Source organism: Colletotrichum spaethianum, assembly GCF_022836535.1.
Source record: "Colletotrichum spaethianum MAFF 239500 DNA, contig78, whole genome shotgun sequence".
Taxonomy (NCBI): domain Eukaryota; kingdom Fungi; phylum Ascomycota; class Sordariomycetes; order Glomerellales; family Glomerellaceae; genus Colletotrichum; species Colletotrichum spaethianum.
The window spans coordinates 1-18,251 of NW_026054848.1; the positions used below are offsets into that span (position 1 = coordinate 1).

Here is an 18,251-nt window from a genome sequence, read left to right on the forward strand (position 1 = left end):
TTGTGGGTTGACGCAATCTGTATCAATCAGCTGGATATTGCCGACCGAAACAGCCAAGTCAAACGTATGGGCACCATTTTTGGCGACGCCTTGATAGTCACCATTTGGCTGGGCAACGTGCTTGAGGAGCAGCGCGCCGGACTCGAGCTGATAAGCGACTATATCCTCAGATCCACCAACGATAAGAGTGCCACCGCGGCCATGGAAGACCTGTTCTGCGAGGATGACGACAAGCAGGCCCGGACAAAGCTCGCCGTAAATGCCATCGACGTGCTCGTCCAGGCGCCCTACTGGTCCCGTGTCTGGGTCATACAGGAAAAGTGCCTCGGCCCGTTTAACCCTCACATCCTATTCGGTCCCCTGAGGTTCCCTCTCCTATCGCTGCACAACTTCCTCGAGCAGGCACATCGTTCTCATAGCCTGCGGCTCTCCGTACCCACACGCGCAAGCACCTGGCGCATTTTGAAGCTAGTCGAGCTCATGTTGCTGGTACAGGAACGTCGACAGGAGTCGTGGACAAGCGAAGGGAAGCAAGATACGGATCTGAGCCGCAACGAAGGCGACGTCGAGATGTTGACCTTGCTTCTCATGTTGGGCCGCCTTGGAGGGGCTGTAGACCTGCGCGACAAGCTGTACGGGCTGATGGGCATGATGCCTGAATACATCGCCAGGTATATCGAACCAGACTATAACAAGCCTGTCCGGCAAGTCTTTTCCGAATTCGCCCACGCCCTCATCATTGGACTTGGTCACTTCAACTTCTCGCTCGCCGGGCTTTCTAATACTGGCCTCAACATCCCTTCATGGGTCCCTGACCTCACCGACACGTGGGACCCATCCCTCTGGGGTACCGACTGCGAAGCCAGCGGAGGCCATCGGCCTATCTTCCGCGTCGAACACCACGGTCTTCATCTCGTGGCCGCAGGATTCCAGGTTGACGTGATAGACGGAACGGCACCCCACCTGGGCTGGGGCAAAAGCGGCGAGCTTGAGGTGTGGAACCCCGCCGTGCAGCCCTCGTCCGCGGGTGCCGACACCATTCCCGACGATTTCAAGACCGCAATCGTGCGCACGCTTCACAGGGACACGAGCTGGGACTGCGACACAGGTACCACCGTTCTTGATATTCCCTGGCTGGGATCGTCGCCCGAGGTCTCGACGTCGCGCACCGAGGCGATGCGACAGCGCGGCTGGGGGCCTGTCCTGCAGCATGCCAAATATGCGGACCTGGTGAAGCTGTGCACACGGCTTGACGAGTACTTTCAGCCATGGGGTCGGAGATTCAGGTCTTTTTTCAACAATGTCGATGTGGAGGACAACGAAACATTGCCCCAGTGTAGGCAGCCCAATGCCTTTGTTCAGTCACTCGATAAGCACGTCGGAGTGGTGTATCCAATTATTACCACAGAGGCCGGCCGCTTTGGTACAACGATTCGTCCCGTACTTCCTGGTGATGCCATCTTCGTCATACTGGGGTGCGATGGGCTCGTTGTTCTCAGACCTGCCGAGGAGGTTGGCGCTTACCAAGTCATTTCACAATGCTACGTTGAGGGGTTGATGAAAGGAGAAGCCATGGCTAGGTTGGCAAGAGGCGAGTTCACGTTGAGGCACGTGAGCCTGGTGTAACAGGTGAGCGATGAAAGATGCCATCCGCATGACTGTCATTTCCGATGCTACCATGTTTTTAACTACATTGGGATTCCCCTGGATAGAGGTATCATGCTGACATTTCTCCAGGAGGGAAATCGTCCGTTCGTGTGTGGTTGCACTGGAGACGACGCGTTTCGCGTTCTATCCAAGTGCCATTGCACCCAATACATCTGTTCGTGTTCCCTTAGATACCTCTTTCCGTCGAAACGCTTCCTAATGACTTGACGGCCAAGCAAGCCTAGCCTTCGCCGGTCTTCTGCGTGTTCCACCATTCGCCTTGCCAAGTATTCCGTATCTCGAGCGGTGATGTGATATGTCAGCATATGCTCCATCTTGCCAGTATCCTCTGCCGTAAACTTTGTCCATGTTCCCACCATTGCCAGAATCGAGACTTGCGCTCTTGCTAGGGAAAGAGGATCATTCGGCGGGACCACCTCTCCATACCGTTGTTTCGTTTCGGGGTCGGTCAACACCTGTGCCGTTGAACCCACGTCGGTCACCACAAGTGGCACGCCTGTCAAACCGGCCTCGCCGACAGCGAGAGGCAGACCCTCGCTAAGGGAGGAGTTCATGAAGATCCATGCGTTTTTAAGAGCCTTTGTGGCGTCACTGCTTAGTCCCTTTAGATGAACATTATCACCGAGTCCCCTCTGAACGATTAGGCGCGAAATCTCCCATGCGTAGCCGGACTGTTGGTCGTTGACGGAGGAGGTCAGCACTTGATATTCACCCGGTTGGTCGATGGCGCCGTATATCAGTAGCTGGTAGTCTCGAAATCCCCAAGTGTTGACAATCACGTCCGCTGCCTCGATAGCTGGCCGTATGCCTTTGATGGGCTGCACGTGAGACAGCATTACCACTGTCGGTCTCGTTGTCTGTACTTCCTGGGGCGGAGTAGGCTTGAAGGCAGCCATGTTACCGATGCCGTTCACTACTGGCTCGATCTTGCGGTGGAACAGTTGCCGACTGGTTAGTCGGCCTTGATCTGTACCAATTTCTGTCTCCCACAGAGGATTGAAGGTGGATGTACATGGCATGACCACGTCAGCGTGGAAGTAAGCCAGTTGGCCCACCAGTCGCATGCCAGCCAGCATCGCGGACTGAACAAACAAAGGAAGATGGCTCTGTGCCGGGCTCAAATGTAGGAGAGATTCTCGCCAAAGGATGGCATGGTCCCAGACGGCCAAATTGACTCCACGGCGGTACTTGAGGACGAGACCTAGCATGCTACCAAAGCCGTGGTGTGATGCTTGAAAGACCCGGGGACATGCATCACCATCTTGTGGTATGGTAACGGAGAGGATGAAGAAGAGAGTCCTGTAGGACGCTAGCGCTTCGCGCAAATCGGAGAGGCTAGGGCTCTCCAAGGAAATCTCGCTGGCTTTGCCGCAATAGTTGGTATATCTGGAAGGGTCCAGCGGCTGTATCCAAGCTTCGATCCAGGCCTGTTCCGTCTGCTCCGAGTCCCAAGTTTTGGCGTAATCTTTGCGCTCGAAATATTCCGACATGGAAACGAGGACGTCTCGGCACTCTGTCATGCTGGCCCGAGAGGGAATTTTGCATCGGGCATGACGAACGAATGTCCTTAGTAATGGGACAAAATAGCCCTGTACATCCCGCGCGAGATGCGTGTCAGCAGATTTATCGTCCACCTGAGACTGCGATAGGTTGTTGATGATCCCATGATCGGCCGTCACTGAGTCTAGACCCCATAGCGGTAGCCGCTTGAGAGACCGTACGCTTTTCTTCACTGGGTAACGCAGGACACCATACTCATTGTTACACTCAGCAACAACGTGATTGTCGATTGTCGAGTGCCCATTCACCAGGTCACGACGGCAGTTCGAAACACCGCCAGGAGCCTCGGGCCAGCAGCCCATATCGGTGACGATGACTGGGATGTTGTCGGGAAACGAGCCTTGGTCGCTTTTCTGAACACCTTTCTTTGCGTGCAATGTTTCGTTGGTCAGACCCATCTTATAGAGGCTCGAGAAGCCGAGAGCCAGCGGGCATACATCAGATACATCTTCTGGAAGGCCGATGACTGTCATGATGCGGTCGATGTCCGCGGTGAGAGCTTCGCGCGCTTCTGGGATACGCCCATGATCGCGATGACGCCAGTAATCCTGGAGCAACGGCTCCTTCCTAAGAATCAGCTCATCAGGGTGGCAAGCGGCGACTGCGCTGGTGGGTGTCTCTCCTTTCCACGTGTTGAAGCCACACCATTGGCTCCATAGATTGTTACGGATTTGCCTCGTCTGAGGGGTGGTAGATATGGCCTTGGGTCTCCATGGAAGGGAAACCAGCTGTAAAGATTGCAACAATCGAGATAGCAAGCCACCTGACGGGTCGTCATACCCAAGAATCACTGATATCCACCAGTTTCGCATGCTTCGTGTGAGCTTCCAAGTGGCCGCCATCGACGTGCAACAGAGATTCCAGTGGGAGAAGCGATACCAGATCTCTCTCTCTGCCCCAGAGCTTCCGCTACAGACAATCGCTAGAAGCTTGAAGCATTCATATATTCCGCTCGTCGCCTTGCAGTATAGCCACTCGCTTTTTGACAGGCCCTGCTTCCCAGTCAACAGGCCGGAAGCCTGTTTTGAGTTTCTCAGCAACCTTAGCGGTTGAGGATTGTCCACTTTTCGACTCAAGACCTTGCGGACCTGCTGCTTGACGTTAAGCCAGAATTTAGCATAAGAATTCGAAGTAGACACTTCTGGTCCGTGTTCATCAATCCAAGCACAAAGATCAGTGTGGGGGAGGATCGGTTGGTCGAGGAAACGGTTGAGAACTATTCGCCGCATGGAATCGGAGATGGAAATCCACTGAGTATCGATGTCGATACCGAGTGCCAAGTGGCGATCAATCTGAGCATCAGCCTCAAGTCTGATTAGGTAGAGTGTCTCGGTGGATGCCGTGAATATCTCATGCCTGATGCGCTCAGGTAACGGGGTCTTCGTTTCAGAGCCCCGCGCTAAGTACTCGGTCTGGATTGCCCGGAAGGGGTTGTTGTCTTCCATGAGACTGGTATGATGAAGGATCGCCTCGACAGCTCTGTATTATATTTAGGTCACGGGACCAGTACAATTGCTCGGATGCTGCCTTTTGGGGTTACTTACGTGCTCACTTCGAGTAATGCATTATTATCGGTATTTCTCATGATGTCAGCAGTACCAAAAGAGCTGGTAACCAGTTCGAAGATTTCATTGTCGTTGTCAACTTTGCTTATAGAAAAGCAATCGTCAAGCCCACAGTCAAGAAACTGGTCTTTGTGCGCAAATGACACAGATATGGCCCCCTTTGTCCACATCTTGAGGGCCCTCCTGGCAATATGGCTAAGGCGACCCTTTTGGGCGTCTTCTTGACGATTATTCAGCAAATTCTGACAGATCTCTTTGAGTTTGTCTGTAATGCCAGCATATATGAGCGATGGCGCTTGAACCCTGGTCCCGAGAGCCTGAACCGTGTTCCATCTTGACAGCAAAGTACCAGAAGATTCAGAACTTGTCAATGTCTCGTGACATACGTCAATCAACGTCTTTTGCGTGAATATTTTCGGGCCAGAGGAGGTATGCCCCAGTTCGGCAGAGCATGGCTTGCTCATTCCATCTGTGTGGGGAGACTGGCTCAAGTCTCGTCTCCATACCAGGATTGACGTTGAAACGGCTGCCGTGACAACGGTGATGTTGAACATAATCACGTCCGTTTCCACGTAAACTTCTTCCCGCGGTATTTTACGCTGAAGAAGTCCGATAAATAAGCCGAAGATTGCTAATACAGGAACAAGAAGGGTGCAGTTGCTCATGTTCTTGGTAAAGCCGGCATTGAAAAGAAAGATGGCAGCATTTGTGTAGCCAAAGCTGTAACAAGCGAATTCATAGAGGCTGCCTCTGTCGCCTGTTGTAATATGCAAAATCGTAATCAAACAGACGAACGTGCATGCCATTCGGAGAACGATGCGAGTAAGACTTTTGCTGTATGTTTGTCGCTTCCGTTTGAACAGTTCTTTGCTTGCCTCCTTGGCTAGCTCAAGCCCGGTCAACTTCTCCAGGGAATTTTCGTTTTGACAGAACCATGATTCTTGCAACTCTTCATCCAGAGTCACTACTGAAGCGCCGCAATACAACAGGCTGAAGCACAGGCTCAGACGGGAGGGCAAGTCCGAGCCCGCATCGACATGTGGAAAACGCCCCTGCATGAACAGAGCGGTCCAACGGTACATCAGAGCCATGAAGACGAATGCCACATTGGAAATGATATCGTGGTTTGCAAGTCGTAGCAGTACCACGGCATTATGTTCTTTGAGGCAGTTACGCACTTGACGCGGCGTCTGCAGGACGTGGTCTAGTTCCCGAAACCAGGCGGCACTAAATATGAGCGGCGCGTCTACTCTGGGGAACTTCGGGGCTAAAAGCCATTCGATGTATGGCATGGCATTGCCAACCCTCTCAACAAGAGACCTGGGGTCATTGCTTTTGTCGCCCGAGGGACGGCGGTTGGAGCCGTGGGTCCAAGCATCCACCTCCTCTCGGAACAGTCTCTCAGCTGCGGATGCGGATGCGGTCCGGGACAGGTCTTCGTCCGCTGCGACATCTGTTCCTATGAGACCGCTGCTTTCTGCCGATTTCACGATTCTAGATGAATACCAGAGATCGATGTCTTCTTTGGAGAACTCGAGGATCCGAGGAAGCCAAGCCGTCCACTCCCGACAGAGCCGACGATACTGGGCGAGGAGGAGGAAGAGAAACACGTATGATGTCGATAGGTAAATGAGCAAGTCGTGGCCGTCAAAGTATACGGATAGAATAGGCGCGGCTAACAGCACCTGGGCTGTCCGCCACAGAACCTTTCGCCCCGATGGGAGCGGGCTGCCAGTTTGATGCATTGTCGCCATGATCCCGGCAAGGGACAGAGCAGCAGATAACGCAACAATGTACCCGGCAAATACGAGACCGGTAGCGAGGGATTGCGACACGGTGAAAAAGGCAATCCCAGCGGCAGCTACAGCTAGCGCAACAGCGCAGCCACCAGAAAAGGACTGGACGTGGGAATATATGATGTTCTCGTAGGCGCAGTCAAGCATGTAAAAGTGGGCGGTCCTTGCGGCGTATCCCGCCACGGCGGCCGAGACGAGAAAGGATATGAACACAGCATATCCGATAACTGCCATGTATTCGGGGTTAACGATACCCGAGGTGAAAATACCACGATCCCACAAGGACATTAGGGCTGTATCCAGAATGGCAGGCAGGTGGAGGCTTGTTACGACTCCAAAATCGAAGACGTGCTTCTTCTGCAAAGACACGGACTTGCGAGACGGGATCGTTTTGTTGTGGCGAGAGCCGTAAGACCCTTGAGGAACTGTGGTAGCTCCAGCCTCAGCGTTGATCTTTGTCGCAGTGATGTCAGGGTACATTGTCATCAGCCCGAGACGTGGCCCTATCTGATCATCGGTCGTGTGAGGGGGGTAGCAGGAAAGGTGGGCCTGATATCTGTCGTAAATGGCCCGGCCAAGTTCGAGGGGTGTGACACCAAAGTATGCCTCGCATTGAGATCCGAGGACCCAAATCTCGGCGAAGACAGCTGCTTGGTCAGGTTGGGGTAGAAGGTATGGACAACGATCCGTAACTTCGAGATAGACGTCGTCGAATGCCTCCCTACGTAACACAGTGAAGAACATCAAGCAGAGCAAATCAGTGGCCATATCGGTGCGCCACTCGTCAAACTCAGATGACCGAAAGAAGGCTTGGTCCAATGCCTCCACAATAGTCGTCAACACCGTCTTGTTGCCATCGATGAGCGCATTCTGAACGAGGACCTCAAAGTCGCCGAGCAGAGCAAGAATATCATCCCAGGCCGGTAGAGAAGCTGCACCTATTTGGGCAAAATGCTCATGACGTCTTCGAAGTAGATCCTGCGTGCTTGAAGAGCCATCAAGGCAGGCCATGGAATGCTCACGACACCATGTTGACCTTGCCGTCTTGTCCAAGAGCAATTGCTTACAGCGGGCGCCGATAGCCGCCGTTATCGGGTCGTTGAGAGATGCGGTATGAGCCCTCTGGCACAGGCGGAGCAGCTCTGAAGCCGTCGCCTGATTCAAAGCCGCTGCGATGCTGAGAGGGACGGTTTTCCGGCTTTCAGTCTTGTTGGACGTTGCATGCTGCAAGTCGAGCTCGAGGTCGTATCGCTCAGCCCTGGAAACCCCGTGATGCGCAAGCCATGTATGGAGGACGACTGCAGCCATGCAGCCTTCCGGTATCTTGAGCGACAGGAAGATGTCAGCGCAGCCCGAGTCATCCTCATTTCAGGAGTGGCTGACACCCCAGAATCCATTTTCTTCGCTGCGTGCGCGCATTCCTGTGCCGAGACTTTTATAGATTGTGACCCGAGGCTCGTCCGTAATACTTTTGAGAAGTGCATATACCAAGTCTCCAGAAGGGCGACCCGTCCCGCTCAAGCACAGAAGTTGTTCTCGGATGCTTTGATACGTGCGTTCCTCGACTGTCTCTAGAAGATTAAGCTTCTTGAGGTGCACCTGAGTTTGCACAACAGTATCGTATTGTGCTTGAGAAGGAGTAGAAGTGATGGGGAAACATCCGTATGATGACTCGGATGTTCTCTCACCAAATTCTTCCCAGAAGTTTGCGATTGCCGTCAAAGGTTCAGGACGATGCTTTGGCGCTGTGGTAATAGTAGCAAACTGATCGCTGTTACTGCACCGGCTTTCGGTAGCAGAGGCCTCAGAGCAGATCAACACTTTTACTCTTGGAAGCACCTGTTCAACTTCTGCCATCGGGGCCCAGTCCGAGACAGTCCTGCGGGAAGTCGGTCTGCCAGACACCGAGACGTCGAGAGAATCTACACACCACTTGTGGTGAAGATTGGTGGTTGTGGCTTGCCGCAGAAAGTCAAGACCACCAAGACTCGTAAAGGCGCTGGGGAACCCACGCTCACCCTCTCTCTCCCCAGGGTTTTCGGGTCCCTGTTCGTAAGCGGCTCTGAAATGTTTTGCCAGCTTCGCGGCGCGCTTGATCACCGACACGCGTGGCTGCTTGTGCCAGAGATCTAGAAACCCGTAGAAGAAGAATGACCCAGGCCTCCTTGCGCGTTCTTGTGCGCACCTCGCGGCGACGCGTCGTGAGGCCGAGCTCCGAAAGTAGTCGCGTGGTTCTCCATCAGGGAGTACGCAAACGTTCTCGAGTATGACCCCCACCACGTTTTCAAGGGAAACACTGGAGGTGTGCCTCGAATCGTGATGCATAATGATGAGAATACGTGTTCCCAGTTCCAAGAGCTTTGGGACGACCTTGTTGATGGTCTCGGATTCATCACGTTCTGTAAGTCGAAGTGCAACAACAGGGGGCTTTTGATCATGGATTCGCGTCGCATGTAGATGATGGACTGCCACTGAAAGGGCATCTGGCGTTGTATGTTGGTTAAATCCGGCGGGAAGAATATCGCTAGTCGAGACACAGGGAATGACTAGTCCATGAGTATCGGACTGCGAAACAGGAAGCGTCGATTTACCCTCCATCCACTGCACAAGGAAGATTTTTTCATGTTTCCGGTCTCCGCTCAGTGATAGTGATGTGCTTTCGCGTGCGGGAACGAAACAGAAAGATTGGGCGGATCTCAAGACTTCAAATTCCAGGGACGAAGAGTCTACAGGGCTCGTGTGGCCATGAAGTGGTTTTCCCAATCCTTCAGGACCCGTTGATCTTATAGCTGGTCTTCCTAATATTAGCATTTACGAAAAGAAGTTCTGCGTTTGATTTTGGTAATATACGCACATGTGAAGATTCCAATACTTGCCTAGTCGCCCTTTTCGAAGGAGGCCGAAGTTCCAGATAGTCAGTGGAATCAACAGGCTTGCGGTGAGATATATCCACCAAGCTCCTAGACCGACCTGAGAATTGCAGAAGCTATGGTCGCCATGAGGGGTTTCGGACGTATTCCAGGCCTGCGGCAAGGTGCTCGCAAAAGCAAGCAGTTCGGAGAAGGAGGGCATTTTGCAATGCCGGTATATGAGTTTGTAATTCAATTTGTAATGCTTGTAGGCCGTCAGAATCTTATTTTTGATTCTTCTCAAAATTGATGTCCATGGATCAGTTGGACGATTCTATCTCGTTGTTCGGTTTCATATGATGTTTATGGCCTGGCTCAAGATATGGAGTGCCATCTGGGGACGGCTACCATCGGCGACAGCCAGCCTGATCTTACACACCCCTTTGCAAGAAGGAAGATGCATTTTGAGACGATCTATCACACTGCAGCAGGTCGCTGAAAATACCCGCAAGGCATGCAATTCGTCTACACACGATGGTGGAAGCCTGGTCTTTAGCCTGACCGGCTTAATAGGCTTGTGTTGGTACCATACCCCACTTCTAAATAACCCCTACATTTGGACGACCCAAAAATGCCGCATTCTTCCTCCTTGATCAACATCATCACCTTTTTTAAATCATTATAACAGGTGCTGTATATCGCCAAAGAACACTATTTTTTCAGAATATCTTCTTATAAACATAATAAAGCCGTATACCGAGTTCAATCTCTAACATTCTCTAAATAAATTAAGTGCTAGGTATACTATTAATAAGGCTATTTGTACCTACGGTAAGCCGACCCTGCCTGCCTATATGTATGTGTGTAGGAAAGGGTAAAGAGAGAGAAAAGTAGGCCCGGTTACGTGCACAACTGTCTCTTCTAAGGTACTTCCCCTTACTGCCCTTAGCCGAGACATTATAAAATATAGTATTTCCCTCTCCGGTAAACTGTGAAGAAATATTGGTAGAAATAGTGATGTAGTATATTTAGAACACTTTCGACTTATGTTGCGATTGCATCAGAAGTCGTCGACGCCGGAGCTACCTTCATGCAGTAAGAACATCACTAAGCGATTTCAAAGAGGAATTGCAGTTGTGTTTAATCAGTCAGGGGCGGGCATGTCGCACAGGACCGGGGGATGAGGCATCAGGCCGACAGCGCCCTGCTTGGCTATCACATTACTTGCACGCAATCCCAGTCTATTCGGTTACTGAATAGTTCAAGGAACATGCATACTCGAACTCACTGAAAGAGCTTAGTTTCGGCACTAGAGCGCCCAGCTTTGATTGACTTAGCCTGGCTAGAGCTAGGTATAGCTTGCTCATCATAGCAAGTAATCACCATTTGTTGACTGTGGTGTTAATTATGGGTGAATATAACTTTCTTTTCAGGTAGTGGAAGAAAACATTCCGCCACTTCAACTGACTGTGCTATGACGCTTAGTGGTCGGTATGTACTCGAAGCTCACTAGGAATGCGGGGTATCGTTCCTGAGGTGCCACCTACTTCGCCAGGTCGAGCTTACTTCTAGAGGATGTTGATTAACGAGTGGAACAGTGAGTCTTTGCTTCACCCAGACGGTCGGTAGGTCTTGAAATCAGAGATACCCGGCATCGAGCGACCGAAAATCTCTGTCGAAACAACTGCGGTAGTCCCCCGAGCGTCAGCAGAGCAGAAGCCTTCCCTGTTCAATTCAAGCTTTATAGTTAATTGTTTCAGATGTTACCAAAACCAAAATCCACTCGCGTCCTCCGACAGATTTCTGGAAGGAGTACTTGCTAGCTCTAATTTGTGGACAGCACTGTCTAATGCAAGCTGGAACTATCTCGGCTATCCGGCAATGTGCCAATCGTCAACAGGGGAATTGGACCAGAGCAATTCCGAGCTATTGCTCGGCAGCTTAAGTGGATGTGCGAAGCGATAATTGCCGATGCCAACGCGCTGCGGCTCTTAAAGTTTCTTTGACATCCGTTGACTGGAAGATAAGGATGGAATGGCCGGTACCGATTATTGAATAGGAAGTGTACGCGTCAGTCCACCACGCCGCGATATCACCGCAGGGCTCTTCCTCGTGTAATGACCACGGGCCAATTTAAATTCACGAGCCCGCGGTATGCTTTTTACAAACGCTCATTGGGTTTCTTAGCGGGCTGTCACAATGTTCATGATCACTTGCTCTACAGATTCTCATGCAACACCAATTGCTCCAGTATTGGGCGTCGTATAGTTAAGATATCCAGGCGCTGTTTGAATATCTAGAAGCTGGGATGGCTAATGCTGATTCAGTATTGCGTAGTCGCTGAATTCAACTTACACATCATAATTCCAAGACAGAATAGCTGAGTTACAAAGTTCTTTCAGAGTCTCCATTCGGCGATTCCTCTGCAGCTTCGACGTATATCCCGCGGAGATTAAAGCTTAATTAACAAAAGCTTAGGTCAAGTTCTGCGCATATTATGCAATGCGTCGTTGGGTCGATACTAAAGTTACCCCTCTCAACGAGCATAGCACCTCTAGTTATCACTGATCATGTAGCTGCATATTACTATGTCAGGGGTAAGTACCACAGCATTGAATTCTTGCTAGATCGTGAAAGGATATATCGTACCACCCCCACTGACAGTTGTGACGCTCAGTGGTCAGAACATGCCTAGACTTCACGAGGATCTAGGAATATCACTGCTGAGCTGGTGGTGGCAGCTTGAACCGAATGTGCCCGATAGAGGGTTTCATTTCTGCGTGGTACCACACTACCAACCACAACCAAGAAAGCTTAACATCGACGCCCCAGGAAGTCAAGCATACCAAAGTATCATACTCAGAGGTTAATCCGTGGCCACCATATTCACTAAGGTTAACGCCTGAGTGTGGTAGACAACTCAAATATCGCCAGTGATTACTTCACGCGAAGAGTGCAAAGTACTCGTCGCCTTAGAGGTAGCTTGGTCTGATACGAGTCAGAGCGGCATTCATATAAATCAGGCGCGGAGTGAATGCCGCTAGTTGCCAAACTAGTAACGCCTACAGGTAAACCCTCCAGGTATTCATTCTTCACACAAGCCGAACACCAGTGAGTTTGAATGCCTTTAAAGATCATTTCTAGACATATCTTACAATGTTCTTTAACTGGTTTCAAAGTTCTATCCAGAAGTCGAAGGCGAAATACGCCCCTTTGGATAGAGAGTGCAATGATGACGAAGACGTAGACACGTTTTCGATCCATCGAAAAGGCCGTTTTCAAACTGTTAAGAGACTATTTCATGTCTTTCTTATCGTTCAGGTCATTATTCTTCCGGCTGTGGCGGCTTTATGGTACGTGAGGCGCCAAGAGCCAATGAATAAGTGCTTGAAAGAAGTATCTTCTTATTGTGAGTAACACTACATGACAGCTACGCTAGAAGGGTGGCATTAATGACCTTTCTGTCGGTGTAGCTCCGCTGTTGAATCGGATCAACGTCCCACTGACTCTACGCTTCGATGAACCCCAAACTATCGATGGTGGTGACGGTGACATGACTTGGGGGGCTCAACCGAACCCTGAGATCGACAAGATGTGGGAGGAACTCACCACCGAATCTGTCATCCCAGTGACAGAGTCAGAGATTCTTTCCATGCAAAAAGACCCTTCAGTTGCTGTAATGCTGCCGGAGCAGTATCACCTTGGAAATGAAAAGACGTACCTTGCTCATGCACTCGTTTTCCACCGGCTCCACTGTCTCAATTACATTCGAAAAGCCCTCTACAAGAATCACTATTACCCGAATGGCACAGACGAAGTTCCAATGCATGAACACCACATAGCACATTGCATAGCAATGGTCTTGGACCACATCACATGTGCTGGAGACCCTGGAGTCTACTGTAAGTGACGAATTCCGTGACACACTCATTGAATGTGTTACCTTCAAGAACGCGATATGCCCAGCAATTGACCTGCCCAAGCCCATGCGTACCTCTATACATAGCACAATAGCTAACCATGACTACTCAAGTGTATCAATGGTATGACCATACAGATATTCCCCTGCCTGATGCCAATACGTGGGGCAAGTGCTGGGACTTCAATGGATTTCGGCAGGAGTTTGACAAGATTGCTTTGACGGACTTGAATCCTTTTGAAATGCTCAAGCCGCCTGGGGTCAAGTCCGTAACAGAGCATAACAATCTGCAGGAATTAATTTATCGGTGGCGTAAGAATAACCTTAGTCGCAAAGCATAGATAGTAGTCAGTTATTTGAGGCAGAGGTCTGTTGAGATAGTACGCTTCGAAGGAACATATACCATGAGACATTTATCCGGACTTTGTGACCATAACAAGACAACAGCCTGACCAACCCCTACCTAATGATGTGAAGTGCGAGATCCGCCAGACTCTTAGGTTGCTAGCAAGCAACATTCGGCCTTTGCGAAGAAGGCGGTCCCGATTTGGCTATGCCGAAGACATTGCTATCCTGGCGAGCTCGACTTCACTGGAGGACAACAGTGGCCTACTAGTCAAAGAATAGGAAGAAGCCTTGGAATAGGGCGCGTTTAAGGGAAATACCTTTGACCTCAAGAAGTTTAAACTCGTCCACTTTACTAATAGACGTAAAAATAGAAACCCGCTAATCACTATTAGTTTACTAAACAAGAGACAATACATATATTAAGCGGATAACCAAAGTACCTTTCTATAATAGCTTAGTGTTTACTTTCATAAAAGACTTATATTTAAGAATTATATAAAAGACTTTTACGTTAACGTACTCACATAGCGAGTAGGCTAACATAGCAAGTAGGCCACTTTTCTAACTTTCTACCTCTTTAACCTTTACACCAACTTTCCTCCATGTATAAACATACTATCCTCTTTAATTAAAATTGTATTATTTTTATTATCTAGGCTATTAAAAAAGACTTAAAAATATCTATATAAAAAGTAGCCTAAACCTTTAAGGTCCTTTAAATAATAGTTTAAAACTGATACGCTATATATGTTATATAACCTAAAAAATAACTAAATTTAATAAAAATCACTATAATAAAAAAAGAAATAATTCCTAAATAGGTTATTAACTTAATTAATTAAAGATTCTTTTTATATTAAAAAGATATATAAAAAATAGCTAACGTATATGTATAGTGAGTTACCTATTATAGTGAGTTGCCTACTTCCCCTTCCTTCTACACCTTCCCTCTTCCTCTTAGTTTTACTCTATATATAATAATAAGTTTTACTTTAAATAAAAGCTATATTCTCCTTATACTCTAAGCTATTAAAAAACACCTAAAATTATCTATATAAAAGGCTACTTTTATCTATAATATCCTAAGAATAATACTTTATAATTAACATATTAAATGATAACTATAATAAGAAACGTAATTAAAATTAATAAAGATAGCTAAGCTAGAAGAAATAGTGATTCTTGAACGAGTTATTAATCTAATTAATTAAGGATTCTTATTATAACTTAATAATACATTATTAAGGAAATAATTACTAATTATTTCCTTAATAAACGTATTATAACGTGTATTAGACCTTAATAAGCAAAAAACTTTATATAACACTAACTATAACTAAAGATACGTTTTTAACATAAAAATAACTATTAAAGGGTATTAGTTAAAGATCTTATAATTACATAAGCTTAGTTTGCTTTTATATAAAATATAATTATAAAATATAAAATTTATAATAATAATATTTATAATTTTAATAAAATAGGCTTTTTAATAAGAATATTATTATATATAAAGGTTATTATAACTTTTAATTATAAAAGAAGACCTTATATAAAGTAGCTTAGTAATTATAAATAGGTTTCTGTTATTTAAGGCGTATCTAAAGATAACTAGGCGTTACCTCTATATATTATTATTAAAGGTAAATATTACTTTTTCTTTTAGTATACTAACAGCTAATTCTTACCTTAATAGTATATCTACTTTAGTAAAAATAAATAAACTATAAATTAGATTAGCTTAGATTAGCTATAGTATTTTAAAAAATATATAAAGTCTTATATAAAAAGTATTAAGTAGCTCTTAATCTTTAATAGCTATAACAGCTATAAGTCTACTAAGTTTAATAATTACTATAAAAAACAGAATATTATTACTTTTTATATACCTCCTTATTTATTATATAAGCTCTAGCCTTTTAATATTAGCTATTTTAGTTTACTAAAATAGCTTAGGGTTATATAATAAAGAAATTAAGAAATTAATATAAATGTAGGTTATATATATTACTAAAAACGATTTCTTTTTTACCTTTAAAGTAACCTTTTTTACTTTAATAAGTAAAAAAAATATATAAGCTAGTTTTAAATAAACTAATATTATCCCTTTTAACCTAAAAGTAGTTATTTTTTACTTAGATTTTAAGCTAAAGACACTAACACTATTTAACTTACGCTTAAGTAGCTAAGGCTCTTAGGACCTAAAGACACTAACTATAGTATATAACGCTATATAAGGCTTTATATTACTTAAGAAAAGGATTACTAATTATTAATATAGCTTATTAACTTATTTATATAAACTAGTTAACTTATAGGCTAAAAGTATTAGTAAATTAGTACATAAACTAGCTCTTATTAAAGCTAAGTACTATAAGCTTTATATAATAAATAAGATACTAAATAAACGTTAAAGAGCTAAAAAAACCTAACTACGTCTTAAAGGATTCTTTAATATAGCTAAAGTAAAAGTAATCTAGGTAAAAAAAGAGGTTATTAATACTAGAAGTAAAAATACGCCTTAAGAGGAGACTTATACAGAAAAGGGTAAAATAAGCAGGTAATAATGTAGTAACTACAAAAAGACTAGATATAACGTATAAACATGTTAGGTAGTTTAGAAGACCTCTAAAAAAGAAGATAATAAGTATTTTTAATTAATTTTATATAATACTACTAAATTAACTTCTATAAACAGCTAGAGAGTAAAAGGAAATAGCTAACTTACTATAATAACTAACTTACTATATATATACGTTATAGAATACTTAATAATAATATTTATAATTTTAATAAGACTAAGTTTATAATAAGAATACTATTATATATAAAAGTTATTGTAATATTTAACTATAAAAGAAGGCCTTATATAAAATAGCTTAGAAATTAGAAATAAGTTTTTATTATTTAATATTAAATAGATTCTCTCTTTCTAAAAGAACCTGTTTATATAATTATACTTAGGTTAAAAGTTAAGGTAAACAAAAGATATATTTTCTATAATTATCTTTTTAACTATAAGACTTAGCTTTTACATATAAGATAAATAATTTTATATATCTCTAAGTTAGTTTAGTATAAATATACTTTTAATCCTTTTAATAAATAAATAAAGGCTAAATATTTAGTTTATATCTTTTATTATAATATATATCTTTAAGTTATATATATTATATAACTAGCTAGTACTATTATTTTAATACTTATAACTTTTCTTTTATAACTATATAACTCTTTATAATATTTAATTAAGTTATACTAATTTAATATTAATAATCTTATTATATAACCTTATAAGTTAAGTGTTATAGTTAGATATCTAATAGTAGTGTTTTCTGCTAATAGATAGCTAAGGTTAATACTTAGTAACAGTAAGATAAGTCTTGTTAGTAATCTTGCTAGTCTATTAGTGTCTAGTGATTAGTTAGGTATATCTAGGTATAAGTAGCTAATAGCTTTATAATAGAAGAACAATCTAAGAGTTATTATAAGAGAGTGAATCACGAAGTTAATTACTAAAGAGCTATAGAAGGTTTCTATCTTCTTAGAATAAATATCTTTATATCTAAATTTACTTTCTTAGATCATTTTTGTTACTTATAATCCTAGGTAAAGGATCAGTTTTACTAGTTAATAATCCTAGCTAAGGGATTATATAGGATTACTAGTAATCCTATTAATCTATTATATAATCTTTCCTAGTTCTTCTGATCTAAATCCGGCTTATACTATAAGCCTATATACTTAAATCATCTGGCTACTTTACTAGTTACTTTAAGGGTTTATCTTAGGCTATACTAGTTATTAACTGGATTTAGGTCATAATATTAGGTCTTTTTCTACAAGGTCTTATTCTTAAGACTACTATAAGTATATTACTTTTCTTAGGTTAAAAAGTATTAATTATACTTTTTTTAATAATACTAATATTATGTCTAGTTATATAAGTAAACAAAAAGTAGATTCTAAAATTTCTTAGAAAACCTATAAACGTTGTTTTTTTGTTAAAGCGGTTAAGTGCTATGGAGTTAACATAATACCTTATACTTATTGTCTTAAGTCTAAAAAGGTCTATAAAATAGCTAAAGAGTTATTATATTATAGTAATTATATTTATATTAGTTATACTTAATGTAATAGAAATAATATAATAAATACTTATAAGACTTTTAGTTATTATATATAAAGGATTAAAGCTAATTTTATAGTAAATTGTTATTTAATAGAGCAGTAGAAAATCAAAGAGGATAAATAAAAAGCTAAAAAAGAAATAGAAGTTCTTTAGACGTAGCTAGTAGCTACTTTAAGTTATCTTTCTTATTTATAAAAGTAGAAATGCTTTTTAAAGGATTATAGTTCTAAGTTAATTTAGTAAAGTATATAGTCTTTAGATAAGTTAAAGGCAAAGGATTAAGAGGTAGCTAAGATAAAGGCTAGGGTTAAGTATAACCTTATCTTTTAGGGTATAGGCAATATTTTAGACTAGAGCTTATTAAGGGTTAGTTTAGAGTTTACTAACCTAAGGCCTCTAAGTCCTTTTTATAAT

General features: G+C 44.2%; 3 protein-coding genes across 3 annotated transcripts; 1 reads left to right on the top strand and 2 right to left on the bottom strand.

Annotated features, from left to right (window-relative positions):
- Positions 1-66: 66 nt before the first annotated feature.
- Positions 67-1,626, top strand: ColSpa_12831 (uncharacterized protein; the record flags this gene model as incomplete). The annotated part of the gene is made up of 1 exon (XM_049279043.1): positions 67-1,626. The coding sequence occupies one exon, from the start codon at positions 67-69 to the stop codon at positions 1,624-1,626; it is 1,560 nt and encodes a 519-aa protein (XP_049135000.1).
- Positions 1,627-1,863: 237 nt separating this feature from the next.
- ColSpa_12832 (uncharacterized protein) lies at positions 1,864-3,701 on the bottom strand (the record flags this gene model as incomplete). Its single annotated transcript, XM_049279044.1, has 2 exons — positions 1,864-2,053; positions 2,095-3,701. 2 exons carry the CDS (start codon positions 3,699-3,701, stop codon positions 1,864-1,866), a joined length of 1,797 nt encoding a protein of 598 aa, XP_049135001.1.
- A 1,552-nt stretch (positions 3,702-5,253) lies between these two features.
- Positions 5,254-7,897, bottom strand: ColSpa_12833 (uncharacterized protein; the record flags this gene model as incomplete). The annotated part of the gene is made up of 2 exons (XM_049279045.1): positions 5,254-5,262; positions 5,300-7,897. The coding sequence occupies 2 exons, from the start codon at positions 7,895-7,897 to the stop codon at positions 5,254-5,256; spliced, it is 2,607 nt and encodes an 868-aa protein (XP_049135002.1).
- Positions 7,898-18,251: the final 10,354 nt, after the last annotated feature.